At 45.5% G+C, this 25,271-nt stretch overlaps 4 protein-coding genes across 7 annotated transcripts; 2 read left to right on the forward strand and 2 right to left on the reverse strand.

Annotated features, from left to right (window-relative positions):
* Positions 1 to 244: 244 nt before the first annotated feature.
* On the forward strand, positions 245 to 9,908 carry mcm6 (minichromosome maintenance complex component 6). The gene is made up of 18 exons (XM_084480921.1): positions 245 to 411; positions 611 to 757; positions 1,174 to 1,284; positions 1,478 to 1,565; positions 1,932 to 2,093; positions 2,263 to 2,428; positions 2,781 to 2,926; positions 3,165 to 3,315; positions 3,870 to 4,011; positions 4,492 to 4,633; positions 4,844 to 4,951; positions 5,110 to 5,265; positions 5,558 to 5,686; positions 6,943 to 7,107; positions 7,556 to 7,697; positions 7,969 to 8,184; positions 8,742 to 8,881; positions 9,286 to 9,908. Exons 1-18 carry the CDS (start codon positions 314 to 316, stop codon positions 9,394 to 9,396), a joined length of 2,520 nt encoding a protein of 839 aa, XP_084337047.1. The 5' UTR covers positions 245 to 313; the 3' UTR covers positions 9,397 to 9,908.
* Positions 9,909 to 10,279: 371 nt separating this feature from the next.
* Positions 10,280 to 11,776, forward strand: LOC311360339 (uncharacterized protein). Its single transcript, XM_084480406.1, has 3 exons — positions 10,280 to 10,334; positions 10,691 to 10,952; positions 11,201 to 11,776. The coding sequence occupies exons 1-3, from the start codon at positions 10,289 to 10,291 to the stop codon at positions 11,373 to 11,375; spliced, it is 483 nt and encodes a 160-aa protein (XP_084336532.1). The 5' UTR covers positions 10,280 to 10,288; the 3' UTR covers positions 11,376 to 11,776.
* Positions 11,777 to 12,091: 315 nt separating this feature from the next.
* tmbim1a (transmembrane BAX inhibitor motif containing 1a) lies at positions 12,092 to 18,240 on the reverse strand. The gene is made up of 12 exons (XM_084480405.1): positions 18,011 to 18,240; positions 16,152 to 16,476; positions 15,684 to 15,763; positions 15,519 to 15,583; positions 15,381 to 15,434; positions 15,203 to 15,253; positions 15,061 to 15,100; positions 14,731 to 14,768; positions 14,244 to 14,331; positions 13,620 to 13,715; positions 13,127 to 13,180; positions 12,092 to 12,860 (listed from the first exon to the last, which is right to left on the reverse strand). Exons 2-12 carry the CDS (start codon positions 16,468 to 16,470, stop codon positions 12,711 to 12,713), a joined length of 1,035 nt encoding a protein of 344 aa, XP_084336531.1. The 5' UTR covers positions 16,471 to 16,476; positions 18,011 to 18,240; the 3' UTR covers positions 12,092 to 12,710.
* Positions 18,241 to 18,692: 452 nt separating this feature from the next.
* casp8 (caspase 8, apoptosis-related cysteine peptidase) lies at positions 18,693 to 24,969 on the reverse strand. Of its 4 annotated transcripts, none has more exons than XM_084480597.1 (13): positions 24,866 to 24,969; positions 24,595 to 24,705; positions 22,976 to 23,112; positions 22,618 to 22,787; positions 22,366 to 22,471; positions 22,068 to 22,197; positions 21,906 to 21,985; positions 21,649 to 21,709; positions 21,195 to 21,268; positions 20,985 to 21,096; positions 20,518 to 20,645; positions 19,626 to 20,020; positions 18,693 to 19,223 (listed from the first exon to the last, which is right to left on the reverse strand). In XM_084480597.1, the coding sequence occupies exons 3-13, from the start codon at positions 23,081 to 23,083 to the stop codon at positions 19,079 to 19,081; spliced, it is 1,509 nt and encodes a 502-aa protein (XP_084336723.1). In that variant the 5' UTR covers positions 23,084 to 23,112; positions 24,595 to 24,705; positions 24,866 to 24,969; the 3' UTR covers positions 18,693 to 19,078. The 4 variants fall into 4 exon arrangements, with proteins under 4 accessions (XP_084336723.1, XP_084336725.1, XP_084336724.1 ...); XM_084480599.1 differs by having other exon boundaries at positions 22,972 to 23,112; XM_084480598.1 differs by lacking the exons at positions 24,595 to 24,705; positions 24,866 to 24,969 and adding an exon at positions 23,354 to 23,458.
* Between the last annotated feature and the right edge of the window lie 302 nt (positions 24,970 to 25,271).

Here is a 25,271-nt window from a genome sequence, read left to right on the forward strand (position 1 = left end):
GCGGGACTTATTCTTCAGAAGTCTATGCAAGATCATATATTCAGTCCATGCGGCTTTTGTTTCGCGGGAAGAAGAGGGGCTGTGCACTTGTTGCGATGACTGGATTGGTCACAATCCAGATTATATTAGCTCTCGTCAGAACCACACGAAAGCGATTGGTTGACAGTGGCGCGCTGATGATCACGTGGTTCAGGTTTTCGCGCGAAACCGTGGACCATCCTCTTCCTTTCGGTGCTGTGGACGTCTAGAGGAAATCGTTGCATGTTACTTGCATTTCTAACACTTTTTATTTAGATTTTAAGACTATTTCACCATGGATGTCGCACCGCCTGCCGTAGTAAACACCGGAGAGATCGTGAAAGACGAGTTGGCAGAAAAATGCCAGAAGTTATTTCAAGCTTTCTTGGAAGAGTAAGTCTTTTCAGAACCTGTTATTGTTTCCAACAAAGGCATCGTGGCCCCAAGAACTGCGCTATATACTTTAACTTAACTTAACTACTAGAACATATTCGCCTCTTCTTTTTCAAACAATCGGTCGTCATTTTGGTCGTCATTATTATAGCTTTGTAGTTACACCGTTGTAAATGCTGTTCTGGTTTCTGGTGTGCAGGTTCCAGACGGGAGACGGGGAGGTGAAGTATGTGAGAGAGGCGGAGGAGTTGATCCGACCGGAGAGGAACACTCTGCTGGTGAGCTTCGCTGATCTGGAGGTCTTCAACCAGGAGCTGGCCACTACCATCCAGGAGGAGTACTACAGGTGTTTATACCGTGATTAATCCCAGATGGGAAAGTTTGGTGTCACAGTAGACGTACACGGCCGTTATACGAAAAAAGATACTCTACATATTCACACACAGTACGAGTAGTAGATATAGAGTGACTATTACATTATTACATAACATTTCAATCTATTGTAATGCTATATTAATACTGTAACTGTTATTATCAAAAACAACAGAGGTAGGACTAGCATCAGTAGTATTATATAATATTATTTCTGTTATTAAATGTAACTCTGAAACAGTCCAGTTTAAACCCACCAATTTGTATTAGGAATATTATCTTAATGCTAATGTAAAACAACAACACTGGTTAGTAGTTGCTAAGTAAAGGGTGCTCCACCAACAGAAGACTGTTCTATAGGTTGTTACTGATGTTGTTTTCTGTCTGCAGAGTGTATCCGTTCCTGTGTTGCGCCGTGCGTAACTTTGCCAGAGATCATGGAGAAGTGCCGCTCCTCAAAGAGTTCTACGTGGCCATACAAGACCTGCCCACCAGACACAAGTGAGACAAAACCCCACACACACTCTCTAGGGCTAAATCTGCAATTAACTATAAACACTGAGCCTGTGACCCCGTTGTGACAGTTTAATTTACTCGCTTAAATGTACAAAAGGCTGATTTGATTCATGATGTTATCTCAGTTAGCCCCCCGTTAGCTTATGTGGGTACTTTATGTGTCGTGTGTGTGTCCCAGGATACGGGAGCTGTCCTCCATGCGCATCGGCACGCTGGTGAAGATCAGCGGTCAGGTGGTCCGGACCCACCCCGTGCATCCCGAGCTGGTAGGCACACACGCACGCATGCACGCACGCACACGCACACGCACACGCACACACACACACGCACACACAGACACACAGACACAGGCACAAACACATGCACACACAGGCACACACACACACACACAGACAAACATGCTGAGGATTTACAAAAAGTGCACGCAGATTTGCAGAAATGAAAGATGACAAAAATGTACGCACACACGCCTGAAAAGGGCATTTCGCACTTGTCGCACTTAGTGCATTTCAAGAGAAGATCACAGTAGATGTTCTGATGTTGATGTTCAGAAATTGCACATACACATACATAAGGATGTTGTCTGAGTGTGTACCAGTAGACTGACCACACCCCCCCGGCCCGCTCTGCAGGTGAGCGGCAGCTTCCTGTGCATGGACTGCCAGGGGTTGATCAAGGACGTCCCACAGCAGTTCAAATACGCCCCGCCCACCATCTGCCGTAACCCTGTGTGCAACAACCGCGCCCGCTTCCACCTGGACACACACAAGTCCAAGTTCATCGACTTCCAGAAGGTAATGTCCCCAAGTGTGTGCTTGTGTGTGTGTGTGTGTGTGTGTGTGTGTATGTGGTTATGACGTTCGGTTGTTTGTGGTATTGCGTCTGTATGAATAAATAAGATGAGGTGAGAATAGGTTTGGCATATGAGGGTTGATGAAGGTGTGTGTGTGTGTGTGTGTGCAGGTGCGTATCCAGGAGACGCAGGCGGAGCTCCCTCGCGGCTCCATCCCCCGCTCCATGGAGGTGATCCTGAGGGCGGAGGCGGTGGAGACGGCGCAGGCCGGCGACCGCTGCGACTTCACCGGCACCCTCATCGTGGTGCCTGACGTGTCCCAGCTCAGCACCCCTGGTACGCACCACCCACCTGCACCCTACCATGCATTCACCCATCCATCCACCCACCCAACCATCTATCCACCTTCCAGTCATCCACCCTTCTATCTCTCCATCCACCTACCTTACACCCCTCCATCCACCCACCAAGACCTCTCAGAATCTGCATTATTGTGTAATAAAGGTGAATGTTGATCATGACAATATGAACAATATTATACTGTTAAAAAATATTAAAACGAGAGGATGTATTGTGGAGAGAACGCATTCATCCACATTGATCAGAATACGACGGGTTCGGTGTCAAATTGATATCTATGTCTTTATAACCTGTGTGTGTGTGTTTGTGTGTGTGTTTGTTTTTACAGGCTTACGTACGGAGACCAGTTCCCGCGTGGGCGGGGGCCAGGGCTATGAGGCGGAGGGCATGAGGGGACTCAAGGCTCTGGGGGTCCGAGAGCTGTCCTACAGACTGGCCTTCCTGGCCTGCTATGTAGCCCCCACAAACCCACGGGTAACACTACCTTTTTTTTCTTCTTCAAATACAGGTATATTCTGTACGTTAGGGTTAGTTAACTGTAAAGTTTTGTACTGTGGTTAATACTGTGGTTAGTCCCGTAGTTTATTAATATAACAGTGTTGTATTTTACTGTAGTTAATATATGAGTGTGTTTTTTTCTGGCCTGTAGTTTATTTATATAACAGTGCTGTATTTTACTGTAGTTAATATGTGATATATTCTCTGCCTGTAGTTTGGCGGTAAGGAGCTTCGCGAGGAGGAGCAGACCGCTGAGAGCATCAAGAGCCAGATGTCGGTGCAGGAGTGGGAGAAGGTGTTTGAGATGAGCCAGGACAAGAACCTCTACCACAACCTGTGCACCAGCCTCTTCCCCACCATCCACGGTGAGCCCTTTAGTCCCCCCGAGGAGCCCGATGTTGGCACAGAATCCACCAATAGCTGAGCAGCAGGGGCGTGGCCACAGGGGGAGGCCATCCCCCTTACATTTGATTGGCAGATTTATTTCCGCCCGTACTAAATCTGACATATAAATGGCTGCTCAACTCTACTCAATTCAACTCTCCTACCATAACTAACTGCACTTAATCAGTGTGGACATGCCGCTGCTTGGCAGAATAGTTGGATTTTAAAAACTCCAGAGGTCCAGAAATAAAAGGTCTACACCAGGATTGTGAGTCAACCCCCTGGTATAAGAAACTAGAAACCCAAGGAGAGCCTGAAATTCACTGGCTCGACCGGGTTATTTCCCTCTGTGCCTTGCTCAAAGGCATCTTGGCATAGCAGGTGTCAGTAACCTCTGACTGATTCAATGATTTGTCTGTGAATGTTCAACACTACCGTGGTACCCTACACTCTGGTATTAACTTAACGTTGAATTATGGGGGCGTGACGGTGAATCATCGTTGTTGTTGTCCTTGTTTGGTGTGCGTCGCCGCAGGCAACGACGAGGTGAAGCGCGGCGTGCTGCTCATGCTGTTTGGAGGCGTTGGCAAGACGACCATGGAGGGCACCTCGCTGAGAGGAGACATCAACGTGTGCATCGTGGGAGACCCCAGCACGGCCAAGAGCCAGTTCCTCAAGTACGCCGCACTAACGCACACACACCAACACATGCTCACGCACAATCACACACACACACTCACTGTGGTAATTTCTGTAGCTGCCCCAATATCGATTTTACAATTTGATTGGACTTGTATGCTTTGCAACAAAGAGTCTGCTAAATTACTCATTGTAACGTAAATGTAGTGAGATGAATGATTATAACACCAATAACTTTACGCACAATTAGAATATGAGGCTTTCTAACTGTAGTTTGATTGCATACGGATAAATTGTGTGTATATGGAGAGGCCGCATGGTGCTACGTCTGTCTTCTCTTGAATGCCCAGAGACATTCCTCCCAAGGGAGACTATGTGGCTAATCAAATCTAAACTGTGTGTGTGTGTGTGTGTGTGTGTGTGTGTGTGTGTGTGTGTGTGTGTGTGTGTGTGTGTGTGTGTGTGTGTGTGTGTGTGTGTGTGTGTGTGTGTGTGTGTGTGTGTGTGTGTGTGTGCAGGCACGTGGAGGAGTTCAGCCCCCGGGCGGTGTACACCAGTGGGAAGGCCAGCACGGCGGCCGGTCTCACGGCCGCCGTCGTCCGTGATGAGGAGTCCCACGAGTTCGTCATCGAGGCCGGGGCGCTCATGCTCGCCGATAATGTGAGTACCACATGTTGTCTCATAGTGTGTCATCTCATTAGTCTGCTAGTGTATTCTCTAAATGACACAACATGCCATGTTATAACAATGGTACTAGTTAGTAGTAGGTAAATAGTAGTTAAACAAGGTGGTTAATGTATTTCTGTGTTTCTGTGACTAAATACTTAGTAATGGGAGTAACTCTGTGTGTGTGTGTGTGTGTGTGTCCAGGGTGTGTGTTGCATCGATGAGTTTGACAAGATGGAGACGAGAGACCAGGTGGCCATCCATGAAGCCATGGAGCAGCAGACCATCAGCATCACTAAGGCTGGAGTCAAGGTACACACACACCTCACATTTACACACACACACACACACACACACACACACACACACACACACACACACACACACACACACACACACACACAGAAGCATATCACCTGTTCCCTTCCGTTGTGAAAGACCAACAAAGAGCTCCTCCCCCCTCTCTCCAGGCCACCCTGAACGCCAGAACGTCCATCTTGGCGGCGGCGAACCCGGTGGGGGGGCGCTACGACCGCAGCAAGAGCCTGAAGCAGAACGTCAACATGAGCGCCCCCATCATGAGCCGCTTCGACCTCTTCTTCATCCTGGTGGACGACTGCAACGAGGTGGGGGGGGCGCTGGGGTGTGTGCGTGTGTGATAGTGTTAATCATGCAAGGGTTTCAAAATACTACATTGGATAATTTCTTGGTCATTTACATATTTCCTTTCAAGACGAGATGATCTCAAAGTCGGGATTCTCACAAAAAAGATTTTCTTTTCTTGGTCTGTGAAAAAAACAAAAACCTCGGGAAGAGTTGCTCTGATAAAAAAATACGCAAAGTTTTCTGTGACAAGCAGAAAACATTTGTAATAATGGATGCTCGTCCGTGGTGATAAACCAAATGCGTGTTGCCTAGGTGACGGACTACGCCATCGCCAGGCGCATCGTGGACCTGCACTCCCGCGTGGAGGACTCCGTGGACCGGCTCTACTCGCTGGACGAGATCCGCAGATACCTGCTCTTCGCTCGGCAGTTCAAACCCAAGGTGGGGGTCTGACCATGTGGGTCTGACCATGGGGGTGTAGCCATGTGGTTCTGGGGGTGTAGCCATGTGGTTCAGACCGTGGGAGTGTGGCCGTGTGGGTGTGACTGTTTTCTTCCAGTCTCTCCATCTGTCAACCTATCTCTGTATATCCCTGTCTGTCTGTCTGAATCTCTGCCTTTCCGTCTTCGGCCTCTCTTTCCATCCCGTCTGTCTTTCTCTCTGTGTGTGTCTCTCTGTCTGTATCTCTCTGTCTGTCTCTCTGTCCATCTCTCTCTGTCTGTCTGTCTTTGAGTCTGTGTCCACTTCATGAGAGCGTATTACCATGTGCAGTATTAACCCAATGCATTCACCTCTCCCCATGCCCATGTGACCTCGGGCCACCAGCAGTCGGTTGCACCAGCAGAACGTAAAGCCGATCATAAGTTCGGGTGTAAAGCTCGCCTTAACCCTACGCTCGACGTAGCTAGTTTCAAACTAAAGGTGTTCTAAATTTTGGTTGCACCACCATAACTTAAGTTTTAACGTTATTAGTAGTGCGTAAATTGTACCAGTGTCGCATTTAATGACGTTTAGATAATTTCAAGCCAATCGTTGACAGCAAACAATGTAAACAGGAAGTAGCTGCTACTGGCAAGTTTCCACCTTATCCGAATGAAGACGCGTTAGCACTCAAATGAGAGGGCAAACAAAACAGTTCGACAGTCATTTATTCTCTAAAATTGACTTGGGCGTGAGGTTAAGCTATTTGATGGCGGATTTTTATAATAAATTGCAGCTCATTGCTGCTTTGTATGCTATTCGTTGTGTGAGAGTTTTTGTCTGAGTTAGCCTCTACCTGGCTTTTTATGGCTATGCATTGTATTGGTTTGTACGTGGGCCGAAACCGAAATCGCGCATATAGATCTACATCATCATACTGATGAAATGGATCGATACGGTCACGGACAATCCGTTCCCGACGCAAACCGCGTTGAAACTCCTCTTCCCATTGCTCAAAACGAATAGCCGTCTTTGGTATTTACCAGTCTTTATCGTTAGAATGGAACTTAGACCAGCTAGAGGGGAGGTGTAAAATATAAGTTATAACTTAGTGTTACATTGAAACTATCTGCTTGGTGCAACTGCTATTTTTTTAGTAGAGTGTAAAGTCGAACGCTTGGGCAATTTACGTTCACCGTAGTCTACGTGGGACCTTACGTTCTGCTGGTGCAACCAGCTGCTGGTGCATTTGCTCACATGGTCTTCCCTCCCTCCAGATCTCCAGCGAATCAGAGGAGTTCATCGTGGAGCAGTACAAGCGCCTGCGTCAGCGCGACACCTCGGGGGGCGTGTCCAAGTCAGCCTGGCGAATCACAGTGCGGCAGCTGGAGAGCATGATCCGCCTCTCGGAGGGCATGGCCCGCATGCACTGCTGCGACGAGGTAAGATACGCTGCCTCTGATTGGCTCTCGACGATACGCTCCCATTGATTGGCTCCCTCTGATATGCTACCTTAATACGATAAGATGGTGCTCTATTAATCCCAGACCAGAAATTCAGAAATCAGCTAAAAACGGATGTGGAAGGCAAAATGCAATCTGTGTGTTCAGGCAATTCAACAAAATAGATTTATAAAAGAGGCCAAACACCAATTCTAAACAGGTAAAATATTTAAATAAATAGATGAATAGATACATGAAGGAACAAATGAATAGAATGTAAACAAAAAAAATGTAATCATAGAAAAATGTACATATTTACATCGATTTTCAAAATGCTGAAATGGGTTGGACCAAAGCACCACCTAATGAAGGCGTATAGACATGTCCTCTCATGTGTACTACATGTGTGATCATGCGTGTTGATGACGCGGTTGTCTCGGCCCCCCAGGTGCAGCCGAAGCACGTGAAGGAGGCGTTCCGTCTGCTCAACAAGTCCATCATCCGCGTGGAGACCCCCGACATCAACCTGGAGCAGGACGAGCCCATGGAGGAGGAGGAGGAGCAGGAGCAGCAGCCGCCGCAGGAGAACGGTAACCCCCCCCCACACACACACACACGCACACGCACACGCGCACATGCATACGCACACACACACACCTATGCAAGTGCACGCACAAACATACATATATACAAACATACATATACATACATACATACACTCATACTGTACAAACACACATGCATTCACACACACGACACACAACACCACGACCTACTGATACTGCATACACAACAAGACATAACATAATAATCATACACAAATAGAATATACAAATCAAACTTGTCCACTCATCCACCCAGGCCGAGACATTCCCAACGGCGTCAACGGAATCAACGGAACCAACGGCCACGGCAACGTAACCAACGGCCACGGCAACGGAATTAACGGCCACGGCAACGGCGTGAACGGCCATGGCGAGCCGGGGAGCCAGGCCCACCCGGCCCTCCGCCTGTCCTTCGCCGAGTACAGACGCATCTCCAACCTGCTGGTGCTACACCTGCGCCGCGCCGAGGAGGGTAAGCGCCACACCCGACCGTAGCTCCTCCCCCCCGACGGCGACCGCCACCCACGGGCCGTTTAGTTATTCAGCACGGAGGGAAGGCCGCAGGAACGTACAGCCACTGGCGTCGTCGGCCCTGTTTGGACCCATGGAGGACGGTGAATCCTGGACCGATGACGACAGTGGTCCGACGTTTGCTGTCGCAGACCACGGCTTTTACGCGGAATGAGATAGTCCCTTGTAGTGGGGAATAAAACAAGGTGGCGGGTCCCCATAAAAAACAGATGGAGGTTAGGGAGTCGGACTCAGGGATGCCTACAGGTTAGGCTGAGCACAACGAACCCAGTACCTTTTCTCTGGGAGTTGACCACCCTACCGACTACAACACAATCCAGCCCCTCCTTTAAATGTGTGTGCTTGTGCTTCACTCATATTTCCCGCGTTATTTTACTTTTTAGGTTTGATAATCGGCATTGTCCTGGCCCTTTCATTGTCTCGTCTTTTAACATTTTTTGTTTATTAATTGACCTAGTCACTAAAATGTAACGGTGTGTCTTGTGTCTTTTTTCCCAGCTGAGGAAGAGGAGGAGCTGAAGAAGAGTGCGGTGGTGAACTGGTATCTGAGTGAGATTGAATCTGAGATTGACTCGGAGGAGGAGCTGATCAACAGGAAGAGCCTGATAGAGAAGGTCCTCAACAGGCTGGTGCACTACGTAAGTCCCCAGCAGTCTGGTCCCCACCACGCAGGTCCCCACCACACAGGTCCCCACCACACAGTTTGCAGGTCCCCACCACGCAGGTCCCCACCAAACAGGTCCCCACCACGCAGGTCCCCAAACCATCCTGCCCCCAAACAGACACACTAACTGGTAGAACATATCAACCAATTATATCATGATATTCCCGCTCCCATGCCCACATGACTTCATGAAATCCTGAAGGGTCAACACACATTCCACCTGTATTTGGTCATGTGCTTTTATTTTGAAATATGTGATATTATGGAAGTAAAATACACGCTGAATGCCATTCAATGTTGTCTTTACACTTGGTGAGTTCTGAGTTGATATCTCACTCTCTCTGCCTCTCTCTCCCTGGTTCTCTCTCTCTCCAACAGGATCACGTCCTCATAGAGCTGTCTCAGGGGGGTCTGAAGGGGGCGGAGTCTGCAGGGGAGGAACAGGAAGTGGTCCTGGTGGTCAACCCCAACTATACCTTGGAGGACTAGAGTCTAGATTACACACACACATACACACACACACACACACTCAATTTCACACTGAACCTTAATAACTCCTTATTGTGAGTTGTTTTTATTTTTTTAATAGGCCGCTTATATGTAGCTCATACATAAGAATAGCGATCCAAATCTTTTTATTTTACATGTTACAACTTTTTATCTCGAACTTTCAGACAGAGTTTGACGTTCTTTTAAAAGTATTTTCGTTTTTAGTCAAACTGACTTCTGTAAATAGGCTGCTTAAAAATGTCTGTTTTCTTGCGTTTAGCTCACGTTTGTGGTTTTTGAGAACTATGAATTCCTTAACTGCATGATTTGTGGTTTATTCTCTCTATAGAACTCAATTTGTACAGAAAGTATGTCCACATGATGAATATGTTGATTCTGTAAGCATCATGTAGCTCAACCCAATGTTCAGGGTGCTTACATGTTTTTTTTACTCAAGCCAATTTCTGTATTTGCCGATTTGTGGTTTGATCCATCGAGTGAATAAAGTTGCATTCTGGCTCGTGTATATGTGATACCATTGTCTGTTTATCGAATTGAATAATAAGTGTATTGACTTTATTCAAGCTAAACATTTAACTCTGGGCAATATATTTAAGACAGATACGGAATGGATTGCAGAAGACCTGCACAAAACATCGGATGTGTTTAGTTTACATTTTGAGTTTTGTTTGAATAAAAACAAGTTAACATACCATGAATACCAAGGCACCGATCAGCAATAATTTAGAAATCGTTACGGGGTAGTGTTTCATAAATGCTATACGTATTAAACTGCGTAGTTCATGCCATGAACTTCATTGCTGTACGTGATGAGCCGGTGCTGTTCCTCTGCGCATGCGTGTTCCTCGTGTCATCATCACACACAACAAAGATGGCGGCGACCTGTTGGAATCTTGCTAGGTCGGCTCTGCTGAAAGGTAACCTAACTTTATATTATATTCTTTAGTTCAGACGTGTTACTGCATAACAAATTATGTGATTTGTAATATCCGAATGGCTATCGTTAGCCAGATAACTATGTTTGAGTTTTTGAGAAGACAGGCACTGAATTTACCAAAATCATATCACATCAACATAAAATAAATGGGTAAAGGCAGACTTGGTGGCCATTACAAAAGACAACAAATCTAACTATTACCTACTGTAACTCTTCGCAAAGAAGGGGTAACAGACTTCCCATATGGAATAGCCTACTCGGTGTATCAGTGCACCTCCTGTTCATGATCATCTGTTTTATCGCTATTAAATCATTTTGTTGTCGTTCCTGTTGAAGGTGTGCGGCCCGTGCCAGGCCAGCTTCAATGGACACATAAACGCCCAATCACAGCAGTGCCCGTGTGTGTGAAGGCAGCTCAGTGCCGACCACTGCACCTCACCTACGGACCCGCACTCTGCAGCACCAAAAAGGGACAACAGACCACAGACACGCCGAAAGACGGCAAGAACACGAAGGAGGATGAAGAGATGTACGACGGTCCGGAATATATTCCCAGGAGGAAGGCCAAGAATCCTATGATGAAAATCGGTTATGCATGGTGAGATCTCCCCTGGCCTAACTTCCAAGTTGTAACGTTATCTTTGGTTGCTTCTTATTTTTCGTTTTTCATTGCTCAGAATATATAAGGAAACACCATTAGTTAGCATTGGCAGGAAGGATATGATAACAATTTTGAGGTTTTGTCTCATGCTTATTCTACTTGAGTTTAGGGGCGAGGAAGAGACATCAACTCTTTGGCTAACGAGTCTGACACACCATGTTTCCCCCTGTCTGTCGACGGTCTAGGATGGTCGGCCTTCCTTGCGGCATCTTGGGCTTCGTCCTAGCCAAGAGAGAGGTGGACAAGAACCGCCTGAAGCAGTTGAAGGTCCGCCAGAGGATGAAGAGGTCCAATGAGGGCGACTACGAGGGCAGCCGGTACCGGAACCACGGTGACGAGGTTCGGGAACTGGACCGGTAAGGGTGCACCCCTGAATGGTGGTGACGGATTTACAGACGTCAGATAGGACTTTGTTTCCTGAAGTTGCTCTCCCCGGCTGGCAGAAGATAGGTTTCCCATTCCAGGATGTTGAACCAGAAATCAGGGGAAAGAGGGTGCGGGGGGAGCTACTGTTATTGAATCCGTTTTCATTCCGATGGAGAATAGACGGCCTCAACGGTGGATTCATGGACGATGTGACTGGGCTTGAGTACGACTGAATGAGAGGGAGGTGGTTCTTTTAATGTCATGACATGAATCAAATAAAGACTGTAAATATAGAAGTAAAGTCCTTTGTCCATATACTCATATGTATTGTAAAGTGTTTAATGAAAAGATGAGAATGTACAAGATTTAATTGATGCAGCAGCCGTACTTGACCACTTGCAAATAAAATATTTATTTATTTTATAAAACCTAAACATCTGATTCATAGGTGATTTAACTCCAAGCCCTTCCTCCCCAAACACTACCTGAAGCTAAACCTTTCTGATCATCTTAAAGCTGCAAAATAAGTTTGAAGCATAAATAAAGTTAACATGATGTTATGGGTATTTTATTCATGGCATCGATGGTTCAATGTTATATCACTCATTTGGTACTAGGGCAAGATCAAGTGAAAGTGCACCAACGATATGCAAACTGCTACCCTGATTTGTAAAAAAATAATAAGGCTAACAGCAGGAAGACAAACAAAGGCAGAGGAAGCAGTTCATTAAATTGCGTCTCATGAGCTACACAGCAACTGACGCTAAGCCTGCAGGCACACATTTAACATTCAAAGTTGATCGAAAACACTTGACGTTTCTCATCCACTTTCACACTTCAGCTGCAGACTTAGTTGAAATAATGTAAAGATAAATGCAAGGATAAGTATCTATTTGACCAGGTCACGGTTTATATACACATATACTGAAGAGTTACAATAGTGACCACCTTTAAAGTTGTATGTGGCACAAATTTAGATTTGTTCCATAAAAGTGCATTATATGTGCTTATACTATACATATAAATCAACCTTTTACAAAGACCCTTTTTGGCTTTCTCCCGAACAAGCCTTTGTTTAGTTTGTCAACACGGAATGATTCCCATGTAATTTAAAGGCTAGTTATTGATCCTTTCTTTTTAAACAATGATCTTTACCGATTAAGTCAGACAAATTCCATATATATATTAATACAACTAAATGGGGCAAAAAAGCACCAAGATAATGTTTGCTGTTTTGTGTATTAAACAACAATCCTCCTCACATCCTGCCGACCATTAAAGGCTGTCTTTCCCCTGTTGACCATATAAGGCAGTGTTTCCGGTGCGAGCCTATCTTCTTGCTACACCAATGAGCTGCAGGAGCATGAGAAAGATCTGGATGATGTCGATGTAAAGGGAGAGGGCGCCGAAGACGTACTCTTCCGGGCTGATCGAGTGCTTCCTGTTGCCTATCAGCAACTGTGTGTGGTACGCCAGGAACTGTGGAAGATACAGGAAGTGACATCACGGGAGAGCACCAAGTGTTTTCAAGCACACTTACAATTAAACAGAAGAAACATTAAGATCTACGCTAGTTTTACGAGTCAGCTACCAAAGGAAACGGTGGAAATCCTTACGCCATGGAATGCTTGTATTCTGGTTCATGGATGGAAAGGTTGCAGGGGAAACTATTGCGCAACCACACATTTGGAAACCATTACCCGAGCCCCATAAAGTAGAGGCCGCCAGCGCGCTGCACTACTCACCAGGGTGTAAACAATGGCCCCCATAGCGGCATACAGCATGTGAAGCCACGGCATCTGTTTGGGACAATATGTTCACGACTCAACAGGGATGCAGTAATATGAAATGTATAGGCAGACGAGATCTTCAAAAACTGCTGTGTGCTGATATTAAGGACCAAGGACCAGAAAATCATGTACAAATTTACGCCCATAACACAAATGTCCATATGCTACAAGATATTCCTATGGTCCTATATTTTAGTTATATAAAATTTTGTTATATTGGTACAGGCCAAACTACAGGCCAATAGTGCCATTTGATTATTATTTTGCAGCAACAATGGTCATTTGGCCTATAAACTGCATCATGGGACGACATTTATTAAAATTTTTATGAAATGGCTCAAAATGATGCCATTGGTATTAGTTGTACTTTCAAATAATCAGCCGATATTACCCATTGTCAACATAGCCGAGACAGTACAAGGATGAACAGATTTTGTGTGTAACTCACATATTTGAAGGACAGCACGATGGTGGTGATGATGCCTGTTACCAGCATCACAATCGCCAGCACGCAGAACAGACCTTGGCACTTGGTGAAATCCACCTGAGAGACAGGAACCACATGCATGTTTACAGGCCTTGCTTAAAACACACACACACACACACACACACACACACACACACACACACACACACACACACACACACACACACACACACACACACACACACACACACACACACACACACACACACACACACACACACACACACACACAATGTATTATTATGTAACAGTTTGAGTTGGGAGGGAGGTGAGAAAGATATGGTCCATTGTGAGACTTTGTGCTCTTGTTGTTGATTTGAAGTTCATTTTCTTTATCAAAAGTGGAGAGATTTCCATTTCAGGACAATGGACAATAAATGGCTCTGGGTGATGAAACAATTGTTACTACCGCATCTGGCTTCACTAAGTCAACCGTTACCAATATCATTTTTCAAAATTACTTCCTTGTACCGAATCTACCAAAGAGCATTAAGCAGGAATGCACTAATGCGCCAAGAATGTAAAAAAATGGCAATACAGCAATTCGGTCTTGTAATCATTGTGCATTGTGCAACGCACTCGTACCTTCGTCTGGAAACAGAAGACTGTAACGACAATGCAGACCACAGCGGTGATGCCCAATGCCAGGAACACTGATTTGGTATCATAGTGACTGATAAAGGGATAAAAAACACACAGACAGACACTTTCACACAAAGCGATTTACAAGCTGGGAACAATCTGAGAATACAATCAAAATCTGAGTAGCTAGAAAAAAGGAAATAACTGGACAAAATGAAGAGTAGCTATATAGGAATCGGAACCCAGGATAACAGAATCATTTATATGCATCCTTTTGTAGTGTTATTAGTAGTCAAGTAATCACTAATGTTCACAAATTAAACATAAGAGTAAAAATCATATCGATTATATAATATTATTTATATTTTCCATCCTTTGATCTCTACTAGTGTCCTTTACTTTCTGCCTGTGACACTCAGATTTCCCAATTGGGATACATAAAGTACCCCCTTATTATGTCCTCTGAAGGTAATAGGAGTGTGTGCCTCACCTGGATATGGACCCGGTCATATAGGACAGGGCCAGGGTCTGTACAAAGCACAGGAGAATCCAGTCAACGCCAACACAAAAAACACAATCTGAAAAATGTACTTTGGTTCACCAAACTTCTAATTGGCTTCAAATTATTTGGCCATTATTGGGGTGTCTTTTTCTTTTTTCTTCATTGTTTTTTATAATGACCATCCCATCAATTCCAAGTGAACACCTCAGTAAGAGGATTTTGGAGCTAATAGTATTAATTTTGTGTGTAGTCGAACGTAATAAATCGTCTGTGGTTACTTTTAAAAAATGTCATATTGCAGTGCATTTCTGGACTCACAAATATCAGCAAAAGGATGACATTCCATGGGAATTTCCTCCTACGAAAGGTAGAAAATGTATTTCAATTAAACAAAGCATTACAATTTGTACTTGTACTTTGTATTCCTATACACAAATTTGGTCATCCAGTGTTCCCTCACCTGGGTCCTGTGCAGCAGACCAGAACAAGGTGTGTTACAAAGTACACGCCACTATGAAAAGGTAAGGAAAAGGAGAGAAAGGGAGAAAATGCGTCACACGTATCCATGGGTATTGGATGAGGAGATGAGGAGTTAATTTGTAGCCGAACATGAATTCGGTTACAATGTCATTACTTACAATGAGGCCCAGTAGATGGCTGGGTTTTGTTGGACAAACAACCGGACCGGTTCCCTGAAAGGATACAGAGACACAGTTACAAACCACACCTGCAGTCTACTGCAGCCGTGTGCCGTGCGGCCGTCCACATGTACTTACACAAAAACAAACACAGCCACGATCGCCGTGGTGAGAAGCAGCTGAGAGGCCAGTATCATATACACCTGAGGGAAGACCGATGCAGAGATAATAAGAAACTTTGTCACGCGTACCTGAACAGGTAAACACAGTATGCAGTCAGTGAACCTTGTTAGTGGTCCTTACCTTGCGGATGAAGGCGTGGCGAACGCTGAGGCTGTCCCAACCGCTGTCCCTCGCAGCAAACCCCTCCCCTTCTGCGTCATCTGGTCGGAAATGGAGCAACCGTCAACAATTCGCCACAGAGGCTCACCTCACTGCTTTACATAACGACCTCCCTACACAGTGACCTCACTGCGTGACACAGTGACCAATATACAATCCTCAAAACACACAAGATAACTATGTCGGTAAGCAGCAGCAGCAGCAGCAGCACCAGATACAGCTGAGTTGTCTCACTCTAAAAGGAGACCACAGGTTATGGCTGCCGAAATAGGGAATCAAACCGAGTGCCGGTCGGCTGTGACTGAAACCCCCATAGCTGCTGTAGTATCCTGCCCTCGCCCTTTAGCCCCACACAAACAAACAGGATCACATCACAAGCGAACCAGGTCGCCGGCAATGGTCCTCATCTCAACGGGCCACGGGTCCTACCTGAGCCGAAGACATCGGAGGGCATCGTGGGCGGCATCATAGGGGGCATGGGAGGCATGGGCGGCTGGTTGGGGTACCCATAGCCAGCGCCGGGATGAGGCTGCCCCGGGTGCGGACCGGGCGGGTAGCCCCCGGGCTGGCCGGAGTAGGGGGGCGCGTTGGGGGCGGCGCCGAAGGGTGCAGACGGGTGGCCCTGCGGGGGGCCCCCAAAGCCGGGGAAACCGTAAGCCGGGGGAGGGGGGTAGCCGCCCCCACCCTGGGGCCCGTACAGCGGGGCGTGGGAGGGGTCGTAGCCGGGGGGGTAGTCTGACCTGGACATGCTTACCTGGGGGAACATGGGGAGAAGGAGGCTGGGTCAGGGTCCAGGAGACACACTGGTGTTTGAGATCAAGGCGGGGAAGTTATTTGAATTAACTTGAGACCATTGAAACATGAAGCCTACCTAACCTAAACTCTACATTGGGCAGGAGTTCAGTTTTCAAAACGTTGAAAAGAGATCATTGTCAAGACAATAATGGACTAATAATAATATAGCCTAAAGTGAGAGAAATTTAAAAAACAACCAAAAAGACCAACCCTTTCATGGCTGTCTCTAAACTCACAGGTATCAGTCTGATCGCAGATCAAAATAGTCACATATAGGACCATTACTCAGTCTCCTGATTTATATCAAGATGTGTAGGACTACTGTTTACATATGTCTCCAATGTTTGGAAGTCTGATTAACCTTTTTACTCTCTAATGACTGACTGACTAAAAACATGGGAATCAATGAATGAATGAGCATTAATGTTCACTACTGTCAAGAATGGTCAGATATAGATGATATAGGCTTACACTTTGCTTTCTGCAAACCACTCTAAAGAGGAAAAAGGGAGAAATGAGAGTCAAACCAATTGCTCTCTTCCTCAAAACGAATCAAAATTCTAAATTCAAGTGTGTGTGTGTGTGTGTGTGTGTGTGTGTGTGTGTGTGTGTGTGTGTCCACGCACGCGCACAGTAGCATACACCCATATACACCAACGTTCCTTATAAGTTCCAACGTGTTCCCTGTTGTAAATACTTTGTTGATACAATAACTGACATTTACACAAAGTAGTTATCAATAATAAAAAAAGTTTGACTATCCGAAAAACAGACATAAATGAACATCAATGCAGAAGTAGTCATTGCCCAGGCAACAGCATGAAAACAAACACATGGAAAGAAATAGCTCAACAGTCAGCCATGCTGCTCGGCCCAAAAAAACACCCAACATTCACAGCCGCCCGGAAAGATGTTGGTTGTGCTTGTTTTTGAGGCGGGTCCCTTATAAAACAAGCGTCTCCTTTGGCTCCCCCCAACAAACAAAGCAATGTGTTCAGGGGATTTTAATTTGGCCAACGGCAACAGTAATTTGAGAAGATAGACATCCCAAATCGAAATAAATAAAACCCTCCATAATTTGAGTTCTAACCTTTACGTCTTCACAATCTATGTGTGTAATAACTGAAACTTGTTTCACACCAAACCAGAAGAGGTTCATGTTTTGAGGCCATGTTTACCCGGAGGGAGGACTCGTAAATATCGAGTTGTGGCTGTAGGTGACGCGGAACACTGTAGTGACGTGCAGGTCAAGCCTACTGAATGAACAGTGTTTCTATGTGATTAACATTTGGTCGTTTAGGGGGATACTGGATCACTTCAACCGATATAAAACCGATATGATAAAGTTTTCAGGTGGCAGAAGTGGGAGGGAAGTGAGCTGAAAATGTTATTTAACGTCCTAAACCTGGATGTTGAACGACGCATACACGCCAAACGTATTCGTTCGCTTAAGTGGGAACATGGCGAAGGTAGAAAACACGATTTTGACTTACCAGATAAATATTACAAACGGATGAGGTCCCGCAGTTTACCGACGAAAATACGTGTTACGATGATCAATGTCTTGCCACGCCTAGCAATGCCATTCACTTGGTAAAAGAGCAGATATTGTTTTGAAATTACAAAACTTTGAAGCAGCAACCCTCAACTAAACCACCAGGCCGCACCTAGTGATCATCACAGCGGACCCCGATGACTAGAACATTTCCTGGTACTCCAACCCATGAAAACTAGGGTGGAGCCGAGCCACACAATCTGCCAAACGCTAAGAACACACCCCGATGAGTGAGCAGCACGGCTTCTGGACGTGGGACCAGAAAGGAAGAGGGACCAAACCATCTTTGGATTCGGTTGCCTTAGCTGGCGGAGGTAGTGACAAAAGCTACAGTGTAACCAATCTTTCTTAACATAAACAGGTCGGTTGTGGCTCGAATAAATTATTTACTTAAAGAGACTGAAACCAGTTGCATGGAGGTGGAATGTCGTCTCCGCGACATTCCCGTGTTTACTCGCTTTCCATTGGTTAAAAAAAAACAAAATACGACAGCAGCATCATGCATTGCGTTTGTATCCAGATCATACTGTAAGTCTTATCAGATAGATAACGGCAGATTAATGGATATATAGAGGGATAGGTAATTTATTGATTATATATATATATATAAATTATTATATTTATATATAAAATATCCTCTCCTAAACAGACATATACACAAAAAGAGGTATACACATTTAATCCACGTAACGGTTATAGTGACTAAGAATAGTTCATATTTAGTTATTCAGCATTTCATAATTTTAAGTGAACATTGCAATTCAAAGGTCAAGTACATTCTTAGATATCCTTATCCCTCCCCCTCTCTGTAAAGAAGAACATTCCAAATCAATACATGAACAAAGAGTGCCACCCAGTGCTTCTTGTGGTCATCCATGGGGGTTCAACTGCATATGACTTTTGAACAAACGGAAGGCTTGATTGTCGTGTGGCACACTCTGCATTTGGCATTGTGTAGTAAAAATAAACTAGTCCCAGTGAGTCCGGCGAGCTGACCATCGATCGTTTAGTTCTGGGCAGTCTCCATTTCCGTGAGGACCAGCTTCTTGGTTAGTGTGTACTTGGGCTGGGGCATCTGTTTGTGCCGGAGATACTCTCCTTTGCTGACCTCGCGGTTGACTCGCGTGAGCGTAGTGAGGAGGTCGTCTTTACTGCACAGAAGATGAAAAAGAAGAATAAAGATAGTTGGTTGGATCAACGACATGAGCCAGAGGAAGAGCCGATCACGAGGGCTTTTTTGGTCTTCACGTGGAACTTCTTTAGCTACTAACCATCAAGGTCATTTAACCATTTCATAAATTTGCTCGTAATTGTGGAAGTTATCATATTAATCTCAATTATTCCCCCTTCACCATTTGGAGGAATTTAATTATTGAGAAATGACCAGCTTGTTTAGGCTGATCAAATTGTCTGATTCATTCTTGTTCACTCACGTCAAGAGAGAAGAGAAAGGGGAGAGGGTTTGGATGCTGTTCCAAGCTTTAAAACAGCATCCAAACCCTCTCCCCTCCCCCCTCTCTCTCCTCTGCCACCTCCCCCCCTCCATCTCTCACCTCTTGGCCGACACCAGCAACTGCTTGCACAGCTCCTGGATGTAGATGGACCCCGTGGAAGTGTGCCGGAACGACTTGCACTCCTCCACTGTCGCCATGCCCATCAGGTAGTCCGCCTCCTCGGCCACCAGCTCCGCCGGCAGGGGCCCCGCGTCCTCCTCCAGGCTCACGCTCGGCCTGCGCGCCTCCTCATCCTGGGGCCTGGGCGGACACGGCTCCACCCCCCGCTGGTAATTGCTCCCCTGGCAGGCCTGTATGAAGAACAGCTTGGGCTTCCCGGCCAGCGTGGGGGCCCCCGCACTGGTGAAGGGCATCCGCAGCTCCCTCAGGTAGACGGGCTTCCCATCCGTCCCGAACACGCACTCCTTCTCCCCGTGGGACAGCACGCACACCACCTGGCCCGGGGCAGAGGAAGACAAGGCTGGATGGTCCCATGGTCAGGGTGTTGGGACTCGCAGGTGAAAGGTTTGGGGTTCCAACCCTATATACATGTGTAGTGTACCCTGTGGTCATCCCTTAGCCATACCACAAACCTCTACCTGCTCATGAATGCATCTAGACATGTCCCTGTAAGTGGCTTGGGATAAAAGCATCCGCTAAATTAATAAATTATACAATTCAGGTGAAACTATGCTAGAAGCTTAAGAGCCAGTGAACCAAAAAACACTTTTATCCAAAGCAACATAGTGATATCAAATACAGGTCAGTAACAGGCCTACACAAAGAATTTGACAAAGCAAAATCTGAAACAATTAATGGATCTCTCATATCCACACATTAAAACCACTCATCTCCAGGGTTTCTCCACAGTGGGATGAGAGGAACGTCTGGGAACGGGGCTTCACAAGGATGCTGACAGGTTAGGTTAGATTGAAATAATGTTGCTGCTCACCAGGGCATCCGCTGCACAAAAACTAATTTTCCCCAGGTCTTTCAGCACCTTGCGTATGTCGTCTGCAGTAAGGTCGCTGTGCACCTTAACCTTGAAGCCCAGCTTTCCAAACACGTGTTGCAGGGACTCTGAAGGGGGGGCGGGGGGGAGTGGGGGGGCAGTAATGCAGAGAGCAGCAGGTGAGAGCACATACACCTGTAACCCTTCATAAGAATAATCATGAGAACATTTGGGGCGGATCACACAGTACAGTGTCACAACAGATATTGGGCGCTTCACAAAACGCCTCGGCAGAGCTTTGTCAGGAACCGCTCGGAGCCCCATGCTGCGACCTTTCAAACTGTATTAACAGTGTGAATGGACCTGGTTGATACGCTGCGCTCCTATGATGGCGATTCAAAAAAATAATGTTCCCTGCACAGCACACGCAAGCACCCACAATAAGGCCATCTCATGAAGAGGCTTACTCTCGTCCGCTTGCGTCCCTAGTCGGTTACGCAATGCACTTGTTCCAGTGAAGTGCTCGTTGTTGATGACCAGACACGTCCCCCGAGGGTTACACCTCAATTCGTAGAAGTCCTGCATAGAATAGCAAGATTAATAAACCAATAATTACCACATTTTTAAACTGACATGCCGAGACCTTGAGAACAAATGTGGCATGTTGCCGTGGTTACCTGGTGCAGAACAGAGGACGTTTCTTCACTGGGATCGGAGTCGGAGACGACACTCCGTGCTGCGCCGGGGTCGCCTGGTGACCCAAAGAGGTACCCAACAGGTTAAACAGATCACTCACGCACATACCTGTCCTTTCATGATCTGGATTAACTGTCTGGTGTGGACCCTCCCAGATCCGATCAGGCGGATGCGACCACAAAAATGTTGCATTGAATGAACTGTTTTGTGTTGAGATGCAGAGGTTATCAAGACCAGAGCGTCTTGTACTTTTGGGTGTACGGCAAAATCACTAACACCACCAACATTCAACGTGGGAGTAGATAAACATCCGTGTAGCTGGATTTGTGTAGCTAGAGCCTAAAATATGTGCTGTCAATTGTGAGGGGCTTTATTAAGCCCCTCACTTCAAGGGTGTTTTTTTTCTAAATAGTGTGTGTGGACGAAGCCACTCACTGTGAGGTCTCCTCTCAAGCACAGAGAGACTGACGGATGGCGGTACCTCAGGGGAGACTCTCTGTGAAAGCAAACAGAAACACTATCTCAATGAGACGGCTCAGGATCTCTTTGTTACACCATATTGATCGGCACACACACACACACACACACACACACACACACACACACACACACACACACACACACACACACACACACACACACACACACACACACACACACACACACACACACACACACACACACACACACACCGGGTTTTCCATGCTGGGAGGAGGCCTATCCTGGTCACCGATTGCCTCCCTAATGCTTGGCGGCTCCGATGCATACCCCCCTGTTGAGACAACACACATTAGTTGTTCAGCTCATTCTGCTGTAACCAAACATTGTTGACGGGCAGTGAGTGTAATGTGTACCGTTGATGTATTTCTGCAGTGTTTTGGCGAGCTGTAAATCACACTGCTTTAGTATGGTCTGAAGCTTGTCCAGCCGCTCTCTAGACAGCAGGCCGCTGTCCTCCATGAGAGAAAACACGTCCAGCGCCGTCTGGGACAAGAACAGAAGACCATCAACCTTCATTCCCTGATTGTATACTCACTCTCTCTCCCATGCACACTATTTCTCTCACACACACACACACACACACACACACACACACACACACACACACACACACACACACACACACACACACACACACACACACACACTTACAGTGCAAAGCTCCATTTGTCCCCGGCCCACACTGTCGAGGAGTAGGTACTTAATTTTCCTTAAATCCTTCTCAATCACATCCTCGTGTATGTTGTACAGCATCTCCCTGACACACAAAGAGCAGGTTAGAAGGGGATGTTAGTGAGGGAGGAGAACATTTATTCTGGAGAAGAAAGGGAAAGACGTTTTATTGAAACAAATTAACCAGTGTTTAAAAAATGTCAATGATCCTTCATAATCGATTGTTCACACCTGTAATCTTGATTGACAATTGGACTTGAGTCGGTCTGAGTTCCATCCCCCTCCAATAGACTGAGCAGGTCCGCTCTATTGATGATGCGGAGCAGTTGGCAGAGAAAGCTGCTGTTGCTGAGGAGATCTTTCTCGTCCAGCTGTTTAAACAGGTCTTTCCCATCTGTTACCTGAATGGAACAAGTAAAGTTACTCATACATCCTTCTCATTTAGCCACACACAATGACCTTGCTAGACTAAACATTGTATTCGATTCCCTTTGAGAAAGTTGAACTTTAGAAAAGCGTCACAGCTGAAGCGAACCATTGACGAAAATTTAAATAGCTCTGAGAATAATGGAAAGAAAGAAATACCTGCCTTCTTAAGACCTTTCTTATTGAGTACATCCCGGCACAGGAAGCAAAGGGCAGCAACCTCAGACGAATCGAGCTCATCGTCGATTCTAGCGAGTGTAGTCAAGTCCATTGAGGAAACCAGAGAACCGAGCACCCTCTCTATCAAGGATGGGGGGTGAGAGCGGAGAAAATATGAGCAAAGCGACAGGACTTCGTATCCTTTTATATACATAAATACTTCTGCCACTAAGACAAACCTCAGCAAAACTACAACTGTACAACCTAATAGATGCCTTTGGCGTTTCGTCCAGTTACAATGTAATGTTACATCAGCTGATATATAATGGTACGAATACAATCTGTCACAACAATCTAATACAAAACACATTTTATGACCCACCTGATAACAACGACCAAGTTACAATGTACTCGCGAATAAATGCTTACGGCGTTTTCTTATACTGTTATGTTAGTTGACATGACCAAACTTGTTATTGACTCTTTCCGCAAGTAGTTTTCATTGGTCACGTACGTTTACGTCACCGCGTATGTCTCGCTCATTGGTCAAATCCAGACTTGCGGTTTTTTTGGTACTTTCCAGACAAACAATATAAAATATAATAATGAATACAATATGCAATCAAAATAACTAAATAACTATTAAAAATAATAAACAAATATTTACACTTAAATAATTATCAGTGTATAATGACTTATAAACATAGAGGTTATGAATGATTAACAGAAAGGATTTTACAAACACTAAACCATCTGACGAGCGAATTCAAGAGTTTGGAGTTTGAGTTTGGCCTGAGTCAGACTGATCGGACTCTGGGGCTGGGTGAGGCTGCACACCTGTTGTGCATTGAGCAATCAATATGCACAGGCTCACACACGCACGCACACACACACATACACATACACACACAGGGACGATCTCCTACATGGCAGCATGGATCACCAGCTCACGTATCATTTTCATTCAAACCGTTTCCAACTGTTTTGGAGGAGCCCACAGTAAAAGCGTGGATAATGTTGCACTATCCCCTTGCTATTTTGAAAATACAGCTGGACACCTACATTTGTAGCCCTTCTGTATGAAAGAGGTCAGAGCTGATCTCGTAGTTAAACGATTCGAGTAAAACCACCATAGGGCTGAAACTAGCTGGCCAACCAAGTCACGAACGGAATGACCAATATACATGACAAAGGAATGCATTGGTAAAAAAGCAGATGCAATGTGAACCCAGTGAACGAAGTAGGCTACCCTCTCAAGGATGGGCAGTGACTTGTGTTAATCCTCTGGTATCGTGGTTTGGTATGACTTGCAGAGTGGCAAATGTTCAACATGTGGTTTATTCAGAGATACAAGGTAAACGGTAGTGATGGGCAGATGAAGTTTCATTAGACGTTGAAGCTTTCCAGCCAAGTGGTTCGCAAACGGTTAATTTCTCGAGGCTTCATGTGCACACAAACCCCCCTGCTGGTCAAAAAGTGCTACAGGAGTAATTCATGCAATGAATGTCCGAATACTGTATCAGTTCTGTCCATTTCATTATCATTGTTAATTAAAAAAATATGGTAAAAAATTGAAGAGTATGTTGCTATAGTAGGATGTATATATTTTTTCATTGGACTCACCTTGGCTGGGTGCACCTCCTGAGTATTTTCAAGTAAGGCACCAAAATGCCTCAGAATAGATGAGGTGTTGTTGTTGTATCCCAACTCCTTGGCACACAACAAACACTTGACCTTGGAATAAAATAAAAAAAATGTAAAAGATGGTGAAGAATGATAGGCTAGTATATTGAATCACACAAATAAAATGTGTAGACTAATAAAAATACAATTCTACCTGGTTTTGGATAAAATAGACTACCATAATAAACAAACAAGATGATTTAACACTTACCTTATTAGGAGAAATGAGACCAAAGTGTTCCCATACTGGGGAATGTTTTCGCTTTCTTGCGGGCTCTATGAAAACAATTGCAAAACTGAAACACTCACTGAAACTTCAAATCGCACCGAAGAGGCAGGGGACGCATTGACGCTTTTATGTATTATTGAATCGCGCCCACATTTCGAACCACCTCCTGAACCAATGAGGCTTCATATGTTATCAATGACGTCAGTGCTCCCTTGGGGGCGGTAACATCATTGAAAAGTGTATACTGAGTTATAAACAGAGGTTATGAATGATTGACAGGAAGGCATTTACACAACTAAACCATCTGACGAGCGAGTTCAAACCAATCAATCATCTTTATTAAAACACAACTACAGCGCACAGGAAATTGTCAAAACTATATAAGGGA

The sequence above is a fragment of the Micromesistius poutassou genome (genome assembly GCF_964030765.1).
Source record: "Micromesistius poutassou genome assembly, chromosome: 16".
NCBI lineage: Eukaryota > Metazoa > Chordata > Actinopteri > Gadiformes > Gadidae > Micromesistius > Micromesistius poutassou.